This window comes from Acomys minous (genome assembly GCF_964271855.1).
Source record: "Acomys minous genome assembly, chromosome: 1".
NCBI lineage: Eukaryota > Metazoa > Chordata > Mammalia > Rodentia > Muridae > Acomys > Acomys minous.
Window position 1 is genome coordinate 25,715,784 of NC_140483.1, and position 22,601 is coordinate 25,738,384.

The 22,601-nt window shown below is 45.4% G+C and overlaps 1 protein-coding gene across 1 annotated transcript in view; it reads right to left on the reverse strand.

Moving 5' to 3' along the window:
- The window catches only part of LMX1A (LIM homeobox transcription factor 1 alpha), a 146,013-nt gene that overhangs the window by 35,873 nt on the left and 87,539 nt on the right, over positions 1 to 22,601 (reverse strand). The window contains exon 5 of the mRNA XM_084776742.1: positions 6,222 to 6,454. Coding sequence (XP_084632868.1) covers positions 6,222 to 6,454 — 233 coding nt within the window. The remainder of the gene's footprint in view (positions 1 to 6,221; positions 6,455 to 22,601) is intronic.

The following is a 22,601-nucleotide window of genomic DNA, read 5'->3' on the forward strand; positions in this document are numbered from 1 at the left end:
GACTGCCTCTGACACACAAAACTATGGAGTAGAAACCACCACCCATCTCCAGCTCATGCACCCCACTCCAAATGGCAAGCCCCCCCATAACACCCTGAGATGCCTTTTGCCAGCTCTCCGGGCACATCTGAAACAGAAGAGCAAAGAGGGATGAGGAAGTAACTGTTAACTTATGAATCCTTTGCAAAATGAGTGCAGAAGGCATGAGATACCCAGAAGTCCATGAGCACCTCACCAAGACATAATGATAGAAACTGTCATTTAGTAGACACCAATCAAGTTTCATGCCTTGGTCTACATTATCTCTTTTCATTCTAAAAGCAACCCCCACAGGATGCATGGTAGCCCCCTTTTTACTGATTAGGAAATAGAGTCTTGACATGGGAGGGTCACTGGCCAAGGCCATACTGCTTCTGAGTGTGGGGCTAGCCTCGCTCCTGGACGTATCTAACTGTAGATCTCCAAATAGATAAGACTTCCTCCCATGCCTGCTAGTCTTTCCTGCCTTACACTGCAAGAAGAAACTGACAGGAGCAATTCCAAGGAATTTTCCAGGATGTATGAGGTAATTGCTGCTCATGAATCTACTTTATCAGAGAACAAGATTAACCCAACACAGGCTTGAAGAACTGCTGCCGTACTATGGAGCAATAATACCATTCTCTGTGTTGTAGATGAAAATGAAGAAAGAGCCTACAGGCCTGAGCCATTGCAGCCATGCTCTCTGGGTAAGGATGCTTGCTCTACAAGCCTGGAAATCTGAATTTGATCCCCAGAAGCCACATAAAGGTAAAAGGAGAGAATACATTACACTATACTACACACACACACACACACACACACACACACACACACACACACACCAATTGTAAATAGGTAAAATAATAACAATAACTTAACAAACAATAAAAGAGAGCCTAGCTACCAGAGTTGATAAGTATGACCGAGAAAAGGAGATGAGTGGGAGGCTTCTGGAACCTAAGAGACAACAACAACACACATACTAAGAAAAACCCAGAAAGAAAGAGGACTAAAAATACTGGGTGTGGGAACCTGCCTTACTACTCCAATGATTGTGGTTCTTGGCCTCAGAGCTTAATATGAACAAGAGATTAATATGAACAATGTAGTGTGTTCAAGCAAGAAACAAAAATCATCACATGTCTGTGGCATGCCAGGTCACACTGTGCAGGTAGATGCAGAATACAGGGACAGGAGCTCCGCAATGCAGGCTGTGAAGCTGCTGTGCCATCCCATAAAACATAAAGTGCCCTTCAAAGAAAGGGGTCCTGGGATGGGACATCTCTTTACTATAGAAGATCAGTTTAAAGAAGCCCAACCACAGCTAGGGCTGAATTCCAGGGATAACCTAAATATCCTATTTTCAGAAACACAGAAGAACCCCAAATAAGAAAGGCAAAAATTATAGTTAGATTCCACAGCAAGAGACAAAAAAAGGAAAATAAAATGCAAAAATAAAATACCGTCGAAATAAACAAGGTATGTATATAATTCAAACTAGACATTCCTCAGTAATCAAGGAATGAAAGAGGAAAAAAAAAGCTGTTTTGCTTGAAAACAGCCTATAACTTCATGCAGTGCAGCATGGTACTCTATTCTGGATCTTTAAATGAATAAAGACATCAGAGAAAAATCTCATGAAACAAACAAAGACTACAGTTGGCAGGAACCTAGCAGAGTTACTGTTCTTACTCTTTGCACTCATGTGCAACGTCAGCATACAAGGGAGCTGGAAGGGAACAGGAGCCTCTGTCTTATTTTCAACTATTCTGTAAATTGAAATTTTTAAATCAAACTTAAGCTTTTAAAATTGATGGACATGGATACCTGGGTAATCTCTCTCTCAGAAAGGAAACAGAAGACTAAAAGAAAAAAAATTGAGGAATGCAACCTGGACCATCTAGGGACTATAGTTGTCCACAGTTGGATGTCAGGGGCCCGGAGCCCCTGCCTCCACTCCCAGGTCAAAAGACTAATGCAATTTCGAGTATGTCAACAGAATGTGATACCCGAGTCAGGCGGCAACAATAACAATGTTCTACACATACCACATACCACATATGAAAAATGACACCCTGTTTGTGGTGGTACCCTTTCAAGAGAGCATAGTATTTTCACAGATAAGTCAAACATCTCTTCTATGGGCTACTAGAAAGGGAACGAAGAAAAGCTTCAGTGTTCCCTAGACCTGTGAGAGGGTTCCTATCCACAGCTGTAGAGGCATGGTCTCCTACTGTGTGGTTTCAAAATTAAAGCCAGGACCAAGGTTTGAGGTTATACATGGATCAAGATGGGTGTTGAGGCTCAACATTAGCAATCCGACAATCTACTTCAGAACGTAAGGTCAAGAGTTCCCGTGACATCGTGGAATGGGACACTACGGATGCCCTGCATCCAGTTTGCCAGCAAAGGGCCCATTTTAGTCTCCATCCTCAAAGAAGGCAAAAGAACCAAAGGATACATTGACCATGAATGTCTAATGATAAAATTGGGCCTATGTAACAAACTTGTATTAAAAACCAAAAAGGACAGGGTTGAGGCAAGTTCCTGAGAGCTAAATGCATGGAGGCATATAGAAGCTGGTGCACAGAAGGGAGTTTAGGAGCTCTGGTCCCCTTCGCATACACCCTGCCCTGCCTGTCTCTCCACCTGCCATTGGTACCCTTTGGAATTCCTTCGTAAGAAATGGCAGAGCACGAGTGAAACGCTTTTCTGACTTCTATCATGCACTTTAACAAATTAATTGAGCTGCAGGAGGGTGTCCTGGGAACTCCAATTTATAGCCAGTCAGAAATACAGATGGCAGCCTACAACTTGTGACTGGCATCTAAAGTGGGGAGGCAGCCATATGAGACGGAGCCTTCAATCTACTATTATCTCCAGGCAGACAGTGTCAGAATTGACTTGAGTGAGAGTTGGGGGATAAAGCTCCCACACACCTGGAGTCAGGGTTGGATTTACAGAGGAGCGAGCAGGAAATGCACTTCAGTGTGTTTCCTACAACATCTCCAGCTCCTCATGGTCCAGACGCTTAAGCGGGAGCTGATGGAACCTGTGATGGGAATGCAAGTCACCTCCCCTCTAAGATGCCCAGCAATGACAAATTCTTCTTGTTCTCCACTGAAGGGAAAGAGTTTGGGCCTGAAGACCTCATATGATCCCTCCCCTACGGACACTGAGCATCTGTTACCACCTATTAACCCTAAAGAAAATAGGCTGCCTCTGGCTTTTAGTTGCATCTAACTGCTATAGAGACTGCTGTGGGGCTATTGGCAAAGGAGGGACCGGGACAAAAAGAGACTGGGCCACATCAGAAATGAGCATTCAGTTGTGTATGGTGGGCCACACCGGTAAACCTACAACTTGAGAAGCTCAGGAAGAAAGATTGCTCACTCAAAGTTAGCCTGGTGACACCCTGCCTAGAATGATCAGGAAGTCGTGGGTAAAGACTCAGAAAAGTGACTGTCATGTAAGCAAAAGGACTTGAGTTTAATCCTGAAGACCCATGTTAAAGCCAGGAGTGGCACTGAACAACTGTAACCCTGTGCTGAGGTAAGGGGCTTGCGTGTAAGCCAGTCTAGCTGAATTGACAAGATCCGGGCTCAATGAAAAAACAAAAAAACAGAAACAAGGCAGAGAGCAACTGAGAATGATGTCCAACAATAAACCACTGGACTAGACTCTAACACACACACACACACACACACACACACACACACACACACACACACACACACACACAAAGAATAAAACAAAGGGGAGTAGGAGGAAGAGAGAAAGAGAGAGACGCATGTAGCAGCCGACAACCCCTGAGTTTGCACCCATAGATTCTACCATCCTAGATTAGGCTGCCCCAGTAGTCCTTGACGCAGGGTCAAGCCATCAGTTCATCCTTCATAAAGGCAGGCCAGTCTGCAGCCTTGTTAGGCACAGCTGTGCCCTATGTTAATCCACGGTCCTATCATTTCACCCTCAACACTGAGTCTACAACCTTGGTATGGCTCTCATATCTTCCTTAGCCTTATTTCCTCAAAATGTGAGGTTTCCTTAGTTGACATTTTAAAGTTAACTACTACTCTCCTTTCTCCTTCTCTCCCTTCCCCCTTCCCCCTTCCCCCTTCTCTCTCTCTCTCTCTCTCTCTCTCTCTCTCTCTCTCTCTCTCTCTCTCTCTCTCTCTCTCTCTCTCTCTCTCTCTCTCTCTCTCACACACACACACACACACACCAGGGACATCCTAAACTGCATCATTTAAAATTAGCCTGAAAACTCTGTCCTCCTCCAATAAATGTGGAAAGCCCAGAACTACCCATTATTCACCTTACCTTATTAATAACTACTGTGTCTTTTGGAGCCCACTGACTTTACCATCACCTACACCCTTACATGTTATCCCATCAAAACAGCCCTGTTCCATACACCCATAATCAAATTTGGGGCTCAGATTTCTTCTCTGCCAATGCTGCGCTGCCAAAACTCTTCTCACCATAGAAAATTCTATCTGCCACATGGTCATGTCCTGCCTGACTTGTGCCACTTACCTTTTGTGTCTTCATCAAAGTCATTGGCAAAACAGTAAAGTAACCTAAAGAGACAGTTCAGTCGGTAAACAGCTTGTTTAGCAACCTGAGGACCTGAGAGTGATTCCTAAACTCAGGCAACAACAGCTGTGTGTGGTGTTCCAAGCGTGTAATCCCAACACTGGGGGGGAGGGGCAAAGGTAGGTGGATCCTGGGCGGCTGAGTGGCAAGCCAGTGCAGTCACAGAGGTGAGATCCAGGCCATTGAAAGGCTGTGTGTTCTGGGAACATGGTGGGTGGCTCCTGGGGGATGATACTTGAGGTTGATCTCTGACTTTCACATGTGTGCGCACACACAAACATGTACCCACATATAGGCATGCATGCACACACAACATATTAAGATGACAGGACAGAAGATCATTCATTGAAGTACTTAAGAAACAGGGTTCTAGCTTACTGTTGCCAGTATTTGAGAAGGAGGGTGATTCTGGGAGCCCCCTGTTATTCAGTTCAGCAATAAAAATCCATGATGGGGGGTTTTTTGGTGTTTTTTTCAGTGTGTGTGTGTGTGTGTGTGTGTGTGTGTGTGTGTGTGTACATGTACAGTACATGTAGACGCCCAAGGTTGAGTCTAAGAATTATCCTTTATTACTCTCCCACCTTGTTCACCTAGCAAGGGCCTGTCAATCAAACCCAGCGCTCACAACATTGTTATTCATGCTAGCCTGTTTGCTCTGGAGACCCTGCCTGTTGCCATCTCCTAAGGTTCTATAGGTGGGGCACTATAGGTGGGGCACTGTGCCCAGCTAGCACTTAAATGGATGCTGGAGAACCAAAATCTAGCCCTCACCATTGTGTGGCAAACACCTGAACCAGTGAATCATCTGGTAAATACATTATAGGCTGGGAATAAAATGAAACCATAGTTAAAAATAAAATAATAATAATAATAATAAAAAGGCAGTCACACAGACACCACCCATGGCCTCTCACAGACTCCTGGGAAAAGACCAACTCAGCACTGTAGAGTTATCGTGGTGGGAAGCTTCATTTAGGAGCACAGAATTAGTTCACCTGTTGAGACACGCTCCGTGAAACTGTTGCACCTTCTCTGTTCAGTTCCCTATCTCCATCAGGAATGGCGTGTGTCTATGTGGTATGAAAGCTTAGCTAGCAAGGCTTCAAGCTGCATGAGGTATAGCTCCCCACTCCATGGGTTTGCTCTTATAATCTGCCTCAGCCAATGGGATACTAGCAGACATGATGCCTTCAGAGGCTTGAAGTGTGTCTGTATGGTAGGGCATGCCTCTCTGTGCTTTTGTGATTGGCAGGAGATCATGCCTCACAGCCACGCCCCCTCTAACCTGAACCCCAGAGCAAATCACAGAAGACCTGAACCTGATCTGGGCCTGGAGGTAAACTCAGTTGAGGTCAACAGACTCCAGCCTGAGGCAAAGTCATCACTCCAGTGAACCCAGAGACTTCTAAATGTATGAGCACGTGCTTTCTGTTGTATACCATGAAAGCTGGGTACGATTGTTACGCACCATTGTCATGACAATAGCTCACTGATACAACATGGTTCTGAGCTTGCAACGTAAGATCTTAAGAGGCACAAAACTGCCTTGCCAAGGAGCCAGGCTGCATCCCAGGCAGCTGTTCCCCCCAGCTGGCACTCACCTGAGTCTGAGGCTGCTGGGCTCACCAGGCTCAGCAGCTCCCGCTCCTTCTCATAGTCGCCTTTGCAGAGCAGCTGGCCCTCCTTCAGGACAAACTCATCACCCTTCTGCAACTGTCGCTCACAGACACAGCAGCAGAAGCAGCTCAGGTGGTACACGCTCTTCTGGGCACGCATGACAAACTCATTGGGTGCAATAGCCTCGAAGCAGCCCCCGCATTTGACAGCAAACAGTCTGCACGTGGGAAACAAAGAAAAGCAATGAGGTCACAGGTCAACAGCCAGGAGAGACCTTTAAGACTTGGGACGGGAATGTTTGTACTGGAGCCAACTTCAGACTCAGGGTAACTGTGTCTTTCTGGTCCCCCAAGGCCCATGACAACTCAGGCTCACTCACGGGAGTCCCCAAAATCTATAGATCTATTTTTTTTTCACTTTGAAATTATCTGATGAGACCATAATTGCATGTGTAAAAACTACGATAAACACCTAAAGATCTCTGTGGGATTCACGCATGATAGCATTCCTTTTAGCATTTTCACAAGAAAGAGTTGTTTTCTTGTTTTAAAACAGTAACGCAACTGCAAGGGCAGGAAGGATCCTTTCAAACATTCTCCTTGTGTCCCTGCGTACCAGAGGGACTGATGGACAGGAAGGTCAGCTGGCACAGGGGAGAGAGAAGCAATGGAGGCGGGGTCGTAAACCTGCACTGCTCTCCTCTTCACAAAGACAGACAGGAGCTGACACAAAGTACATTTAGGGAGCTGATGCCAATTTGTTCTGCTAACAAGTCCCACTTTGGCAGGAATGACGGAAACATAAACATCAAGAAGAGGACTTTCCTATAGACAAGCCAAGTACCGTGTTGGCCTACAGTGGGGCCAATCCTATCTCTTTGCTTTTTCATCTGTCAATCACTTATTCTCCTTTTCATTCATTTATTTTCATTAGTTCAGGAGCACCCATTGTATGTGCTGTGACACACTATCCACTCTGTGTCTGAACAAGGAGGAAAGAAAAAGAAACCACATCCTGACTGTGGCCACATATGGAGTCAAGTGTAGTGTGTGTGTGTGTGTGTGTGTGTGTGTGTGTGTGTGTGTGTGTGGCATTGCTGTATACGCAGCAGTATACAAGACAAATCCTCCATTGTTTGAAGCTCATGTGCTTGTGCAAGAACATAAATACAACTAGGAAGTTGGCTCAGTGGACAAACCTGACGACAACCTGAGCTCAAACCCTGAGCCACTCTCCAAGATGTAAGGAGAAAACTGACTTCGTAAAGCTGACCTATGACCTTCGCGTGTATGAAATAGTGGCACTAATAATTTACAAAGAGCAATGCAGAGGTGCCCCATGATTACAAAAATAGCATAACACAAAGCTAGAGCAGATATAAGGAATTATAATATTCAATCACTTCCCAACCATTAAATTGTACCTGTTTGGTGATAAGGCAATGCCCTCACACAGCCAGTTTACCTTGGAAGCTTCCTGAAGAAGGGAACAGTTTTTAAAGGTGGAGTGGAAAAGGAAGCTTGGGAAGAGTCCCAAGGAAGCATGACACACAGATTGGCACAGGAGAGAGGGAAAGCGATGAAGCTCTGAGTGGAAGAAGCCAAAGCTTGAAAAAGAGAATGAGGTCACCTGCCATGAATCCTGGAGCCACCCACAGACAGCCTCCCGGGATGGGACGCGGTCCTCAGGGTTGGAAGGAGCATGCTATGTGGCCTGCAACACAGGCTGGGAACTACCATGCCCATCCCCCACCCAGCAGGAGCCCCTACAAAGCAGCTAATTTTATATCCTCCCTCTCTGCCTCTCAGGCTCTGAAATGGAGTAAAGCGGAGGACCTATCCAACTGGCTGGTGTTGCCCTTACAGCACTAACAAGCTCCACGCCCAGAACTGCAAGAACCAGAAGCCTTTCCCTTCGCCTCATCTTCTCCTCCAGCTACCCACTGCGGTTTCCCATTACTGGAGCCCCTCCAGTATTTTCTTTCACACCCTCTCCCCTTTGCTAGAGGCCATGCGTTGTGCAGAAAAATCTACCTAGTTTGTCCCTTGGCCTCCCAAGTCCCTGGTCTCTGTTTGCCAACCTGAGCAAACTAATCAATGCTTTTCCAGGAGCCAGTCAAAGGCCTTTTGTCCCCAAGCCTTGCTTCTGTTCCCTGTCCCTTGGAATGGACTGTTAAACAGACTCTCGAGGCAAACGTTCCCAGGGAGTCGACAAACACTTAAGAAGCTGCAGCAGCGGATGGTAGCATCTGTGCCTGTCTGACTCCCACCCTGTTAATCTCCTCCTCTTTTTCTTTCCCCTTAAATTTTCCCCCACCTCCATAAATTTCCCCCATGATAGTGAAAGGAGGGCTGGAGGAGTGAACACAACAAAAACAGTCTGCCATGTTGACTCAGGAGCATTGGTAGAAGGGACAATAGCCACATAGGCTCACATCCTGAAGCAGCCATGTCGCCCCCCTCCTCCCCACGAGGGCTGCAGGCCAGAAGAGGCAAGGCAAGCCTGATTCCTTCCATTCTCCCTCCCTGGATCCAAACCAGGTCAGCTGCACCTTACTCCCCTGTCTCTTGTAACCTTCAAGAGCAATTCAAGAAGAGGAGCATGCCATCTACCACCTGGGTGCCAGATGTGTACACAGCTGTACGGGTACCGCTGTGGACCCAGCTGCCGACGGCACAGCCTCCCGCAAGTTGTTTTCTCTAAGGCTCAGAGAAGCAGAGAAAAGGATTTGTTCAAAAGTCCAGGTCATAATTAAAACACAGCCTGTCTCTTCCTGGTGCTTGAGATGTGTCCCCCATGGTTACTTCCCCCTCTGAATGCTAATGAGGCTGCACTCTGGGTTCGGAGTCTGGCAGGATGCTGCTGCGCTTGGAAAAGCTGGTCAAGGTTTCCTACGTAGACACGATGATGGCATCCAACCTTACTCAGCATTCTAAATCCTCCCTCACCCCTCCCTGTGATGCCTTTGGAGTCATCCGCATCTCTTATTTGTTTCTCATTCTCACTTGTAAGATGGCAATGGAGCATTTTCCTTGTAGAAAAGCATCTTGTGCAATATGGTTCCAGGCATTAAGCCCTTAGTGGTCTCTTCTGTCTATAGATAGATCACTCTCTGAGTGGAGGGATGAGGAGGGACATCATAAGAAATGCAGCTATCTTTGTCCTTAGAGAGCCACAGTGGACAGGGAGCTTGGGATGGCTGGATTTGTGTCAGCATGTTCTTAATTAGTGGTGAGTGGGGGAGGGACCAGCCCATTGTGGGTGGTGCCGCCCCTGGGCTAGTTGTCCTGAGTTTTATACGAAAGCAACCTGAGAAAGCCATAAAGAGCAAGCCAGTAAGCAGCATCCCTCCAAGGCCTCTACCTCAGCTCCTGCCTCCAGGTTCTTGCCCTGTCCTCACTTCCTTCAGTGATCAACAGTTATATGGACGTTTTAAGCCAAATAACCTCTTTTCTCCTCAAACTATTTTTTGGTCATGCCGTTTCACTGCAGCAATAGAAACCCTAGCTAAGACAAGTTGGTACAAGGGTAACGGGGGTCCTGCTGTGACAGACTTTGACCATGTTTTTTTTTTGGAGGGCTGGGGAAAGACTTTGGAAATTTGGGCTTGGAAAACCATTGAGTGTTGAGAGCTCGGTGAGCTGCCCCGGAGAAGCTTGGGAGATAAGAATGTTGAGAGCAGTGCAGACAATGGCAGCCTGGCATGGAAAGTTTCGGGGATGGGGGGAGGGGCAAAGACTCTACCAGGTGTTTTGTGTGAAGCATCTGTGGCTCTGGTCAGCTGGAGGTGAAGAATCAGCTGTGTTTAACAAGAGACCAGAGCTATTAAAGTGAAACCTTTGCTTTGCCAGGATACTCGATACTGGCCAACTGGAGCTAAGAAATTGGCGGTGAATAAGAAAGGACCAGTGTCGCCGCAGTTAAAATCTTCCAGAAAGCATTTCCTGAGAGTCATTGTATATTTTATATAGTCTAGAAAAAATGTCTTCTGGAAAATAATATTTTACTCCTAAGCCATGTTTAAAATCCACTAAGCTCTTAATTCATTCCTACTTCTGTCTTGTGGGAGGGCTTGTAACTCCAGAGACAAGAGCATCTCAAACACAGTTGTAAAGACTTGACACTGAATCACCACAAGGAACAAGTCCAAAGCAACCATAAAGAAGCGAAGACCCTTGGAAGCAATGATATACTCTAGCACCGCAAGAATTACAGTAGCAAGGTGGTGGCCTGCTGAGACATTCGGGGACACCTGGATACACGCGCCTGCTGTGTGGTCTGAGGAAAAGCCATTCCACCACTCTGAACAGGATGTTTCATTGTTGAGACCCTACACTAGTCCCCCAAACAGGATGACGAGAACCAAAAGGAATGTATGAAGGGCAGGGAAGGGGGATGAAACTTTGTCAGATCGCCATGAAGGGTCAGGAACTGTGCAGTGTGTATTTCATTATATTTGAGTAGAGGCCTGAGGTACATTATGAATTTACAGAGAGCATCATACTTCAGCTAGACTTGACGCATGCCGTCTCCATAAGAAGGAATCTTGGGCATGCAAAATGCACAGGTCGGTTCTCTACTCCCAGCCTACATGTTCTCAGAAAGGTAACAGAATCTACCAGCCAAACCCAAGACCAAGTCTCTGTTATCCCCCTTACTAGCTCTGTGACCGTGATCAAAATATGGAAGCCTTGGTTTACTTATCTACAAAATGGGAATGATACAAGGACTCCCTCCCCCCCACACACACACACCTCAGAGTCTGTGCGATATAAAGTAATGAATTGAAACCAGTTAGGACAGTTCTTGGCACATGATAACTCCTCAACAGGATGGTTTTACAATGGTGATGATGATGTTCACAATGGATAAAGGGGATGAAAACGAAATAAATATGAAGCAAGGATTTTTTTTTTTAAGATAACGAATCATAGTGACAAAGGCGGGGAAAATTAGAAAAGAGCAGCTTTCTGGAAAATGGCTGGAGCTGGGAGTTCCGGACCAAGGCTTTGAACAAAATTAAGGAATTTATAAAACTCAGATTTTGGAGCGGGAGGGGGATGGCTGTGGGCTGACAAGCCAGGCATGGCAGGATGAGTGAAGAGAAAACTCGCCGGGTCTGAGGTCTTGCCTGCTGTGACAGGCCTGCAGAGAGTGTCCACGGAGCCAGCCACACAGTCGTCACCTGGGTTTACCTCACTGAGATAGTTAATTTTAGACGGGAGCCTGACCTGATGAAGGGATGTGCAGGTAGCTAGTGAAACATCACTTCTGGGTGTCCCTGTGGGAATGGATCTGGAGAGAATGGAATTTAGCCAGAGGGTTGAATGAGGAACAGTCAAAAAAAAAAAAAAAAAAAAAGAAAAGAAAAAAGAAAAAAAGAACGAGGAACAGTCGCACTCAGCTAAATGTTAGACTTTGGGCCTTGCACAATCCCCACCACGCCCAGTCCTTTACACTGTTACAGGTGCTCTGGTTTTCTGGCTCTAGATGGCAGACTGTGGTGGCCACTTTGCATCTACATGACCCAATTCTCCTAATAAATCTCCTCCTGCATCTATCTTGTCTGTTTTTTTTCCTCTGGAGGAGCCTGAGGCAGCACATTCTCCTAACAGGTCCAGCATCGTTGACTAAAAGCCTGCTTTCTGTAAACGTTAACGTGAAACCAAGAGGGACACTGGCCAGTTCGTTTTGTTTCTGGCACTTTCGTCCGCGAGTCCTTACGATCTCCTCCAATGCCCCGCATCCGTGCCCTATTGACCCCACCCACACATGCCTCGCATCCCCATTTTCACCCTCCAAGCTGATGACACAACTTCTCACAAACAGGAACAGCAGTGCATGGCAACCTTGTGTAAACTCACAAGCTACCCCCAGACCTGACAGAACTGAGAACATAAAGAGGACTCCCATGACAGCACTCCAGACAGCTCCAGACCAGAAGCACGCTTGGAAAAAATAGGATCTTCCTTAACCTCGGTGCCAAGTCCTGAAGGCCTTAAAGGGAGACTCACAAAGCATCTGGATCACAGACAGAGGAATGGAGGTCCAGAAAAAGTGTAAAAGACATTAATTCCAGTTGAGCCTCCTATAGTGTACAGATGACAATTCAACTTTAGCTTTGGAAACTACACTATAACAGGTCACATGGCCTTTCACATTTAAATCCTTTCCTTTTGGAAACCGGAACACAGTTCAGAATGGGAGTGAGGGTCTGGGGGTGATTCGTTAATGAGGCAGGAATCAGCGCTGTTTCCACCCTTTCCACCAGGGGGCAGTATAGCAACATTCATTAAGTACCTTGTTGACTTGGTAACTGAGGTCATCCAGGCAAAGACAGGGATTGGCCATCAGCCAAAACTGTCTGCTGGAAAATCTGCTGCTGGGAAGCCTGGGAGACCGGGTGGCTAAACTGAAGGAGAGATGGTGAAAGAAGAGTATTCAAAAGTGTTGGGAACCAAAAGCATGGCTTGTGGCCTTAGAAGAAGTGACACGAGCAACCTTGTCAGCTGGCTCAAGGTCTCTGTCCTTGAGGCTGAGCCAACAGCACCACAATAAGCAACGAAGCACGTGGTCCTGAGGCGGTGGGAAAGTCCGCAGAGACAATAGACGTGGCAAGATCATCTATAGGAGACAGTCTCGAGACTCTGCTGTGGTGAAAAATGGAAAACAATAAGTGGCTGGCAGAGCCAATCAGAGTTTCTGTCTCCGGGTGACTCCTGGGGAACTGCGCAGAGGACCATACAATGGGATGAGTGGATGGGAAAAATGACTAACTGTTAACAGTGATGTCTGCAACCCAGAAGCTCCGCCAGACCTTACTAAGAAATAGGTGTGTGGCTCTTTGCCTCTCAAAAGACTGTTGGCAGTGAGTGGATTTACCTTGAAATCACAGGCCATCTATGTCTTTCTTGTTCTCACAAAGATTGTGTTCCGGTCAGCCAGACATACTAGGGGGGAAGTCGAGCCTCTAAGACTAATAAAGATGTACGCAACACTTGGTTCTACTTTTCCAAATATGAGTGAGTTTCAGACCCTCTTGGATCCCCGGTTTCTATTTTTTAAAATGAGATCATGCTACGTCATGTGGCACATTTTGGAGGCTTAATAAGATAATTCGTCTGAAAGAGCTGACACACATTGGCTGCTCGCCATAAGCAGTAGCTATTGGCTCCCTTTATTGAAATCAATTTAACATATCTACCCATGTAAATATTTGTCTAAGGTAATATATTTTGAGATGGTCATTGAGCCAGAAACAGATCCTCATGTGTTATCCCAAGACTCTGTTCGTCTTTATGGTAACAAATTAAATTAACCTTCGGGACGCCTTTCATGTTATTGGGGAAGAGACCGACAAACAAATAAGAAGGGCCCAGGCCTTGAGAGGAAACAGGGGGTGAATTTCATTCAGGCTACTATGACTATGATAGGCCACAGCAAATATTGATAGTACTCAGCCACTGTCGAATAGCAGGCACATGCGTTGCATATGACCTAGCATATGTTCAGGAAGTGATCCGCTGTATGGCTAGCCCACCAGAGCCATCGGTTGCTATTTGATTAATACTGAGATTATCTAGCAAATATTTGGAACAGACCTTTGTTCCACGTCACTTTAGTTCTCACTTGACTGCTTCTTTTTGAGACCACTGGCCTTTGTCTGGACCTGCATCAAGACCCTACCATACTCTCCTAACTAGCCCCCCGGCCCCCCGCACAAGGGATCAGTCATCCTCATTCCTCATAAAGGGATAGAAACAGAGATGCAGAAGGAGCCCTGAGCTTGACCACAACGAAAGCTAAGCTTACTGAAAGGGCCAGCCAGAGCTTGTGGCTCAGCAGTCAGGAACGAAAGCTGCTACACTGAAGGCTGGCTAGGGCAGAAATGTTGCCCCAAGGGCTCCTAAAATGAATGGACGGTGTCTGAAAAGCTAGGTGATCAGACAGAGGGTAGGACAGTGGACCTCTCTTTCCTTCCTTCCCACTTTTTTTTTTTCCTTTGCCAAAGTTGTCTGCGAATCATGCTTTCGAGCAAAAGACTGTGGTGAAAGCATGGGTTCCAACAACCCAAGCCAAGGTGGCAGGACTTACATTATAGACTTTCCATATCGTCACACAGGCATGCAAAAACAGCAAGAAACATAAAACAGACATACGGAAAGTATATGCTTTCTTTTGGAGGGATGGAGGTTTGGTTTCCTTTGAAAATGCCAGTTTTCCTTTCTCTTTATCCTCATTAGCCCTCTTGGGCTGCTCTTAAGCACACCCACCAAACAACAGAGGGTGGAGGAAGAGGTATTTTTAGCTGATATTCTGGGCACAGATTCCCATTCTTCCACAATTTTTGGCTTAGCAACATGGCATGAGGCCAGTGCAATGTATATTCTTACAAAGAATATATGTTTCCTGGGCTCGCCCTCTCTCTCTCTCTCTCTCTCTCTCTCTCTCTCTCTCTCTCTCTCTCTTTCTCTCTCTCTCTCTCTCATGTGTGTTTGTGCGTGTGTGTGTGCGCGTGCGTGTGCGTGCGTGCGTGCGTTTGTGTGTGTGTGGTGTTAGGAAGGACAGAGTATTATTAATGACACTTTGATGGGAAAGATTCTGAGACCCAGCGGGGGCATCACCGAGCGCTCAGTGCGTCAGATTTGCTCTGGCTACCATCACTTTTCATTCATGATTTCTATTGTGCTGTTCATAAAAAAAAAAAAAAGAAAGAAAGAAAGAAAGAAAGAAAGAAAGAATAAAATAATATTGTCAGAACTCAAGGATTCTCATAGAATTAGCTGATACCAGCAGTAGTATAAAAGGAACTAAATATGCACTGAAGACAAAGAAGTGTGTTCCAAAGCCACTTGTGCCTTTCCTCAAGTAACAACCCAGACTTCTAAGAGAAACAAACAAACAAACAAATGAAAACTACCCACTGTCAGTCTGGATGAAAATCCCTACCAAGACTTGAAAGCCATAGGCTGTTGCTGAGGGTATTTCCATGTAGAAGGTAAAAACAGCTCTGAGTTATTTGAGTTCCCACAAAGCTTTTTAGCTCATGGACCTCAAAGCAGGTATAATTTTGCATAACATCTCAGGTCTGTGTACAACTGAGGCTGGGGCTTAATGGTAGAGTGGCTGTGTAACACGTGCCTGGGTCCAATCTTCAGCAACACAGACATGAAATGAAATAAAACAAAAACTGTCCAGCTTGAGAGAACGAGAAAGAGGTCAGATTTGGATATCTGATTCTGTTGTTCTTATCAGAGATGGTGATGGACAGACAGCAGGGCCATGCTCTTCCTAGACTTGAGGTGTCTTGAGGGCTCCATAAGGTATGCTACGTAGCCAAATATACTAGTACGTATGGCACAGTCCTTGTTTCTTGATGTTTTTATTTTCAATCTTCCCTCTCTCTTTTTTATGCCAAGACAGGATTTCTCTGTGTAGCCTTGGCTGTCCTAGACTGATTTTGTAGAGCTGGATGGCCTGGAACTCACACTGATCCACCTGCCTCTTGCCTCCCTGAATGCTGGGATGGAAGCCATGGGCCACCACACCTGGCTCACTCTTCTATTTCTAAACCTTCTACTGTTCATTAAATTCTTCAAGTCCCTCCCACGTGTTCACTCACCCCTCCCACTCCTATCAAAACTAAAAGACGCTGTGCACATTAGGACAGCTACCAATAAAAAGATAGAAAAAGGCAAGTGTTCACAAAGACAACGAGGAGGCTGGAACTCTTGTGTGCTGATGGCAAGTGTGTGAAGTGGTGGAGCCACTGCCAGATGAATTGTGGAAATTCCTGCAAAAAAAAAATCGAAGGAGAAGGTACCATACAACCCAAAAGTCTCTTTCTGGACATAATTACCAGAAGAACCGGAAACAGAGACTCAGAGGAGGTGTTTGTACGCTCTGGTTCCCACAAAGTGAGAGCAGTGCAAGCACCCATCAGCAGGTGGATAGATGAACAAAAAGGGTCTAAATAGGCAGCAGATTGTTGACCGATCTTAAAAAGGGAAGGAAATTCTGATGCACACTAAACTTGATGAGAATGTTATGCTACTTATATAAGTTAGACACTGACAGTACGGCAATATGCGTTAACTTAATGGCACTGAAATGTTCTTACTGAGGACAGAGATGGTAAATTTGTATATTTTACTAGGATTTTTTTAAAATGTGTAAATACACATATATACATATATACTATGTATACATACATACATACATATATGTCAGCATATATGTGCGTGTGTATATATATGTGTGTGCATATATATATATATATATATATATATATATATATATATATCTCCTGAAAGCTATAATGATATCTCTTCATATTCTATTCACTGTACCAAAATGTATGGCTAGTATACCAGCTGAAACACTCACTTCCCAGCTTCTCTTGCACACGTAGAGTGTCCTTCTAAGTGGTACACAGGGTTTATTGGGTGGAGCTGAGGAAGGGATGGTACTCTGGAAAAACCATTGTTTTGTAAGACAGACTCAACTGTTGCATGTTGCATGCACACATTTCACCCTTCGCTGTTTCTCTTTCTCCTACTGGAAATCAAAATGCAATTTCCAGAGACGGCGGCACAGCACTCTTGGTGCCAAGAAAGAATGCTACCTGTTGAAGATCCAGAGGAGTAAATGAGCAGTGGAGTCAACCTGGGGCTTCTTACCTCAGGATTCCCTCTTGGTGAGGAAGATAGCAGTTCCCTTTGAGCAGCCTGGAGTGAGGACAGGTTCAAGCTGAGGAAGTCATATGAGCCCTGCCCCAGCTTGCGCATGCTGGGTCACTGCAGGGACTTTCCTTTCTGGTGGTTGTCTGGTGTGCCCTGCACTCCTCTTTAGAGCCAACTCCTCCACTTTGGCAATACGTTTTTACCGATCAGAGTTGCTCAAATATATCATAGTCTCCCTATTTCCAAAAATGTTTTATAGATAGTGTTTCCATATTTTGGACGAATTACACTTGCTATGATCTATTTCTTCCACCACCCACTGCTTCATTTATTTCCAAAATCCAAAATAAAAACTTAGAAATGATTTTTGTCATTTGCTATTCATCTCTTTTAAAACTCATCCATTAGGCACTTGTTTTATTCTTCTAGCAAAGTCATCTTGAAAATGTTATTAATAACCAACATATTTCTCAGTCCTCCTTGCACTGTACTCAGGAGCAGAACTTAACTTCACCCATTACTGGGCCTCCAGGACCACTCCTCCCCCATCTCTCTGTTCTCACCCTACCTTGCTGGTCACTCCTGCTTGGTCTCTTCTGCTAATTCCTCCACATCTCCCAAATGTGGAATGTTCATCCCCATTTCCTGTCTACACGAACTCCCTTGGTGTTCTTATCCAGGGTCGTTACTGTAAATCGCACACAAATACGAGGCCAACAGTTCTACTTCTGCCCTAGCTCACTCTCCTAAGTCTAACTTGTATGCCCAGCTACTGACTGGACACCTTCACTTTGTCCTTCTTGTTTAAATTATCTTTATTTTACTGTACTTATTAATGGAGTTCAATATGATAATTTGATACATAACCTACAATTATCCAATCACAGTAGTAATTGGTAGTAAACATTTAAAGATACACATAATAATATTAATACATTTGCTTATAAGGTACTGTAGACAATTTATGATTTTTTAATTAATGATTTTTAAAATATTTTTATTTGAGAAAAAGAGAGAGGGAGAGGGAGAGAAGGGGGAAAGGAGAGAGAGAGAGAGAGAGAGAGAGAGAGAGAGAGAGAGAATGGGAATATGTGGAAATAGGTTAGAAGAAGGCATCAGATCCCCTGGAGCAGGAGTTGCAGACCCTCCCATAAGGGTGCTGGGATCCAAACTCAAATCCTCTGAAAGAGCAGCAAGTACCATTAACCATTGAGCCATCTTCCCAGCCCCTCACTACTTTTTTTTTTTTTTCTAATCCCATCTGCCTCACTGCGGCTCAATTTTGCCCCAACTACAGCCTCTTTTTCCCATTGGTCGAGGTCACCTGTATCAGGACCAGCATCTCAGAACAATTCCCTACTCTCTCACCCACAAACTCCCATCCAGTGGATGAATGCACAGCGTCTGCCCCACTTTCAAAGTGGGGCTGTAATCGGTCCCTTGTCCTCATGTCACTGGCGACACTGCAGGCAAGGCTGCCACATCTTCGCTGGGTGACCTCAGCAGCCTCTTTACTGTGCCACCTGCTTCCTCTTGCCACCTGCCAAGTTGGTTTTTCAAAACACCAACCCAGATGATCCCACTAAGAACTAAATCAGATCATGTCACTCATCTGCTTAGAACTCGCTCTCATTTTACACACGAGGAAATAGAGGCCTACGAAAGTGCCAGGATCTGAATGGGATCTGTCATCATATCACTGTCCAGTGTAGCTTTGAGAATTGAGATAGTCTAATAGTGGGATGATAATCTGTAAATTGAAAGCTCTATGTAACTCTCTCATTACCATTGAACCAACCCCCCCCTGCCCCCCCCCTCCAGTAAACAGAGCTGAACAAATGAGGTTATCAACACTCAGGAAATATATGACCCAGGAGAGAGAGGCCAACATTGAACTGGACTACTAGGGGGGGAAAAAAAAGCCTGGGCTCAAATCAATGGTTGATGTTGAGTCCAGCCCAGAGGAGAAACATTAGCCTTGGAACTTAAGATGAAACAAGTGAGGAGTGGGGGAAAATGGAAAAACCAGGACACATGATGGCAAGTGTGCAACACCATTCAGCACACTCCCATAACCCCAACCAACCACAACACCGTGCACGCGTCCGCAGAAGAATTTCCATCTTGGAGGCCTTTTATATGGATTAGAGGAGAGGAATAGCATGAGGGGCACAGAACCACAGGAATCCCTATGAAACAGGACTCCTGGCTTGAAACCACACTGACAAATTATGTGTTCAGACCTGAGTACAGGCATGAGTGTTCACATACATAAGAGCACCTGTACGCTTGTGCCCTGCACACACACACACACACACACACACACACACACACACACACACACACCACAATGGTTTGGGATTGTTGTGGTTTCATACTATTCTACGATTCAAGTTTGGGGGGGTGGACTATGACAACCTTTGCCCATTGTGGGAATAAATAATGACAGGCTGGGGCGTCAGAACCAGAGGAAGTCTTAAGGTTTTGGGGATGTCTTCTGTGAGCCTGCAGAATCCTCAGATAGAGCCCAAGAAAGGACACTGATAAAGTACAGGAAGTCCACAGCTGCCTCTGATTCCCTGTTCTTGAAGATCTTCCAAGTGTGAGTTAGAGTCATGGAACAGCTAGGAACTTGGAGGCCGGTTCTTCCGCATCACAAGAAAGGCCAGAAGCACCCTGGCTGGTTCTAAGAGCACTGCTGGCTGCCACCATTGCTTGGTGTCCACCAGATGAGCTGCACTCGGGAACGAAGGCAGGGCTGGTCCCCTCTGGGCAAAGCAGAAGCCAACGAGCTATCATAGAGCCACCTCCAGAAGGCCTATAGCCATTGCCTTCATGGGCCAGGAAGAGGGCCCTCTCTCACACCCAACACAAGTGTCTCTCCTCTTCCTCAGTGATGAAGTTGTATTACTGCAGTGGCCTCCACCCCAGCTCTACCAATAAAAGCCATAGAAGGAACTGTGGTCACTGTTAATGTTACAGAAGTATCTGCCCTGTAGACTACAGTCACAGCTCAGGCCCTCTAATAGGTCCTTTTCACCCTAAGGAAAATTGTTCCCTCCACAAACGACATCCACAAGAGGAATGGAGAGGAAAGGGACCGAGCACACCACACGTGGGTACCACCCAGAGAACTGCTTTCCAGTTACGGGCAACTGAGGGTGGACACATTGGAGGAAATCATGAATTTTGTGGCACCCTTTACACAGAGACATGGGATCCCTATAACCAGCAAATGCTGACAAGAAAGTTACTGTAACACTTGGCTGGTGTGTGTGATACTGTGGGCTCAGTCTCCAGCACAGCAAAAAACAAAAAAGAAGTTAGGAAATCTAAGTTATAGAGCATCTTAGGAAAGGGCGCTAATCCTATTAATAACAACCATTTCCTGAGTGCTCGGTATTCTAGCTGGTCATATTGAGGCACTGTCTAGTGTTCTTGGACTATACAGGAACAGATATTATCTTTCTAAAATCCTGCCTTTTGTGTTTACATTTGATCGAAAACAAACAGGTAGCAACAAAAATGGCAGATGCATGAAATAAACACATAAAGGAGCAATAACAGGAAGCCCCAGGATGAGGACTCCAAATTTTCATCAAAGATTTCACATCTCGGGGCTGGAGAGATGGCTCAGTGGTTAAGAGCACTGTCTGCTCTTCCAAAGGTCCTGAGTTCAACTCCCAGGAACCACATAGTGGCTGACAACCATCTATACTGGGATCTGAGGCCTTCTTCTGGTGTACATGCAGATAGAGCCCTCATATACATAAAATAAATAAATAATCTTTGGGGGGAAAAAAGAGTTAACATCTGAGCAAAGACCTGGGAAAACTAACAAGGCATGAGTCTTACCAACACAAACATTTGTGTCCAACTCCAAAGCATTTCCATCATTCCAAATAAAACCCATTGTCCTTAGGCACTTTGCCCCTATTTCTTTCCTTTTCCTAACACAGCATCCACCCTATTTTCAGTCTCTCTTGGCAGTCTCTCTGTTCTGTATAGATCTTAAATATAATCACAAATCACATGTGGCTGCATTTTCTAGGCTTCTTGCACTCAGTAGCATGCATTTAGATACAGCATTCAACAGTGTATGCCACTGTTCCTTGGACTAATAACATCCCACTGTATGATACAGCACATCTTGTTTATACCTTCATCCACTGAGGGACATGGACAGTTTCCACCGTTTGTTTCAGTACTTTGGGCTCCATAGCTAGGATGAACAGTGATGAAATGCACTGCCATGCTACTGAGCAGCACCAAACCTGGACTCAGGCATGCAAAGATCAGAAAAAAATAGCGAGGCCAGGAGAAAGGCCATAACAAGAGCAGAAAGATACACGCATGTAAGAATTAGCATCTCTTTAAAAATGTCTCACTCAAGGTGGTTTCAATTAAAAATGGCCCCCATAGATTCATAGTGCATGGCACTATTAGGTGGTATGGCCTTGGTGAGAAAGTGTGTCACTGGGGGGTGGGTGAGCTTTGAAGTTTCAGATGCTCAAGCCAGGGCCAGTGTCTCACACTCTCCCTGCTGTCTACCAATCTGGTTGTAGAACTCTCAGCTGCCTCTCTACAACTATGTCTGCCTGTGCCACCATGACAATAGTGGAGCAAACCTCCAGACTGTAAGCCAGTCCCAGTTAAACGCTTTCCTTTGTAAAGGTTGTTGTGGTCCTGGTGTCTTTTCACAGCAATAGAACCCTAACCAAGACACCTAGGATTAAAAGACCACAGTAGTATTAGAACATTTGCTGGTGTGGTTGATTTGGTGTGGAGGAGGGAGGCAAGAGAGCATCACTGAAATGACCTACCAGGAAATGAGAGGGGATCAGATGGGAACTAGCAAGCCTTGTCATTACTTGCAGCAAGGAATGCCTCATGGGTCATGGGTGCTGGAGGTAAAAACTTGGAGTCACTCTGGGTGGAGCACAGTTTGCATTACTCAGGATTGTCTGACCTAGTTAGTAGTGGGAGCCAAGCTGCAGCCAAAACAGCACATTGACTAAAGCACTACTGTCCACCCTGTAGTATACCAAATCATTTTGCTTTACCTCAGATTCCCCTTCCGGGGTATTTATGGACTGATGTTAGAGCATCACGAACAGTTGTGAATGTGGAGTAGATGGTTTGAGGGGTGAGTTGATTGACGAGGCAAAGTGAACTCATCTTAAGCAGGCGCAGGCGCAGTTATCAAACCCCAGGAATGATACTGTTACCATCTTGGCAGAATGGTGAGGAAGTATTCCCATCTATTTCTCCAATATGTACACAGAGGAAGAAAGGTGGAGGACCTAGCGGCGTGTCTTTTCATATATCACCTAACAGGCAACTGGTGTTGTGGGGAACACTGGAAGTCTTAGGTTCAAGTCCTTCCTCTCACTTATTAGTTCTATGACCTTACTCGGGCTAATTAGTCTCCCTGAGCCCAAACCTCTTCATTTCTAAAAGGGGATCAATAATAACCCATACCATTAGCCACCATCAGAAAGAGGCGGTACCCTACAGGCAGCTGGTTAGGCGGTTCACAGTCAGCTAAAACCAGGTTTTAGTTTTCTCCATGTACTTCACATCTGTATGAAAGTTTCTAATACTTATGGCAAACACTGTGACAGGAGCATGTTTTTACTTTCTATATACACGGACAAAAGCTAAAGAGCAAGACAGATGGAA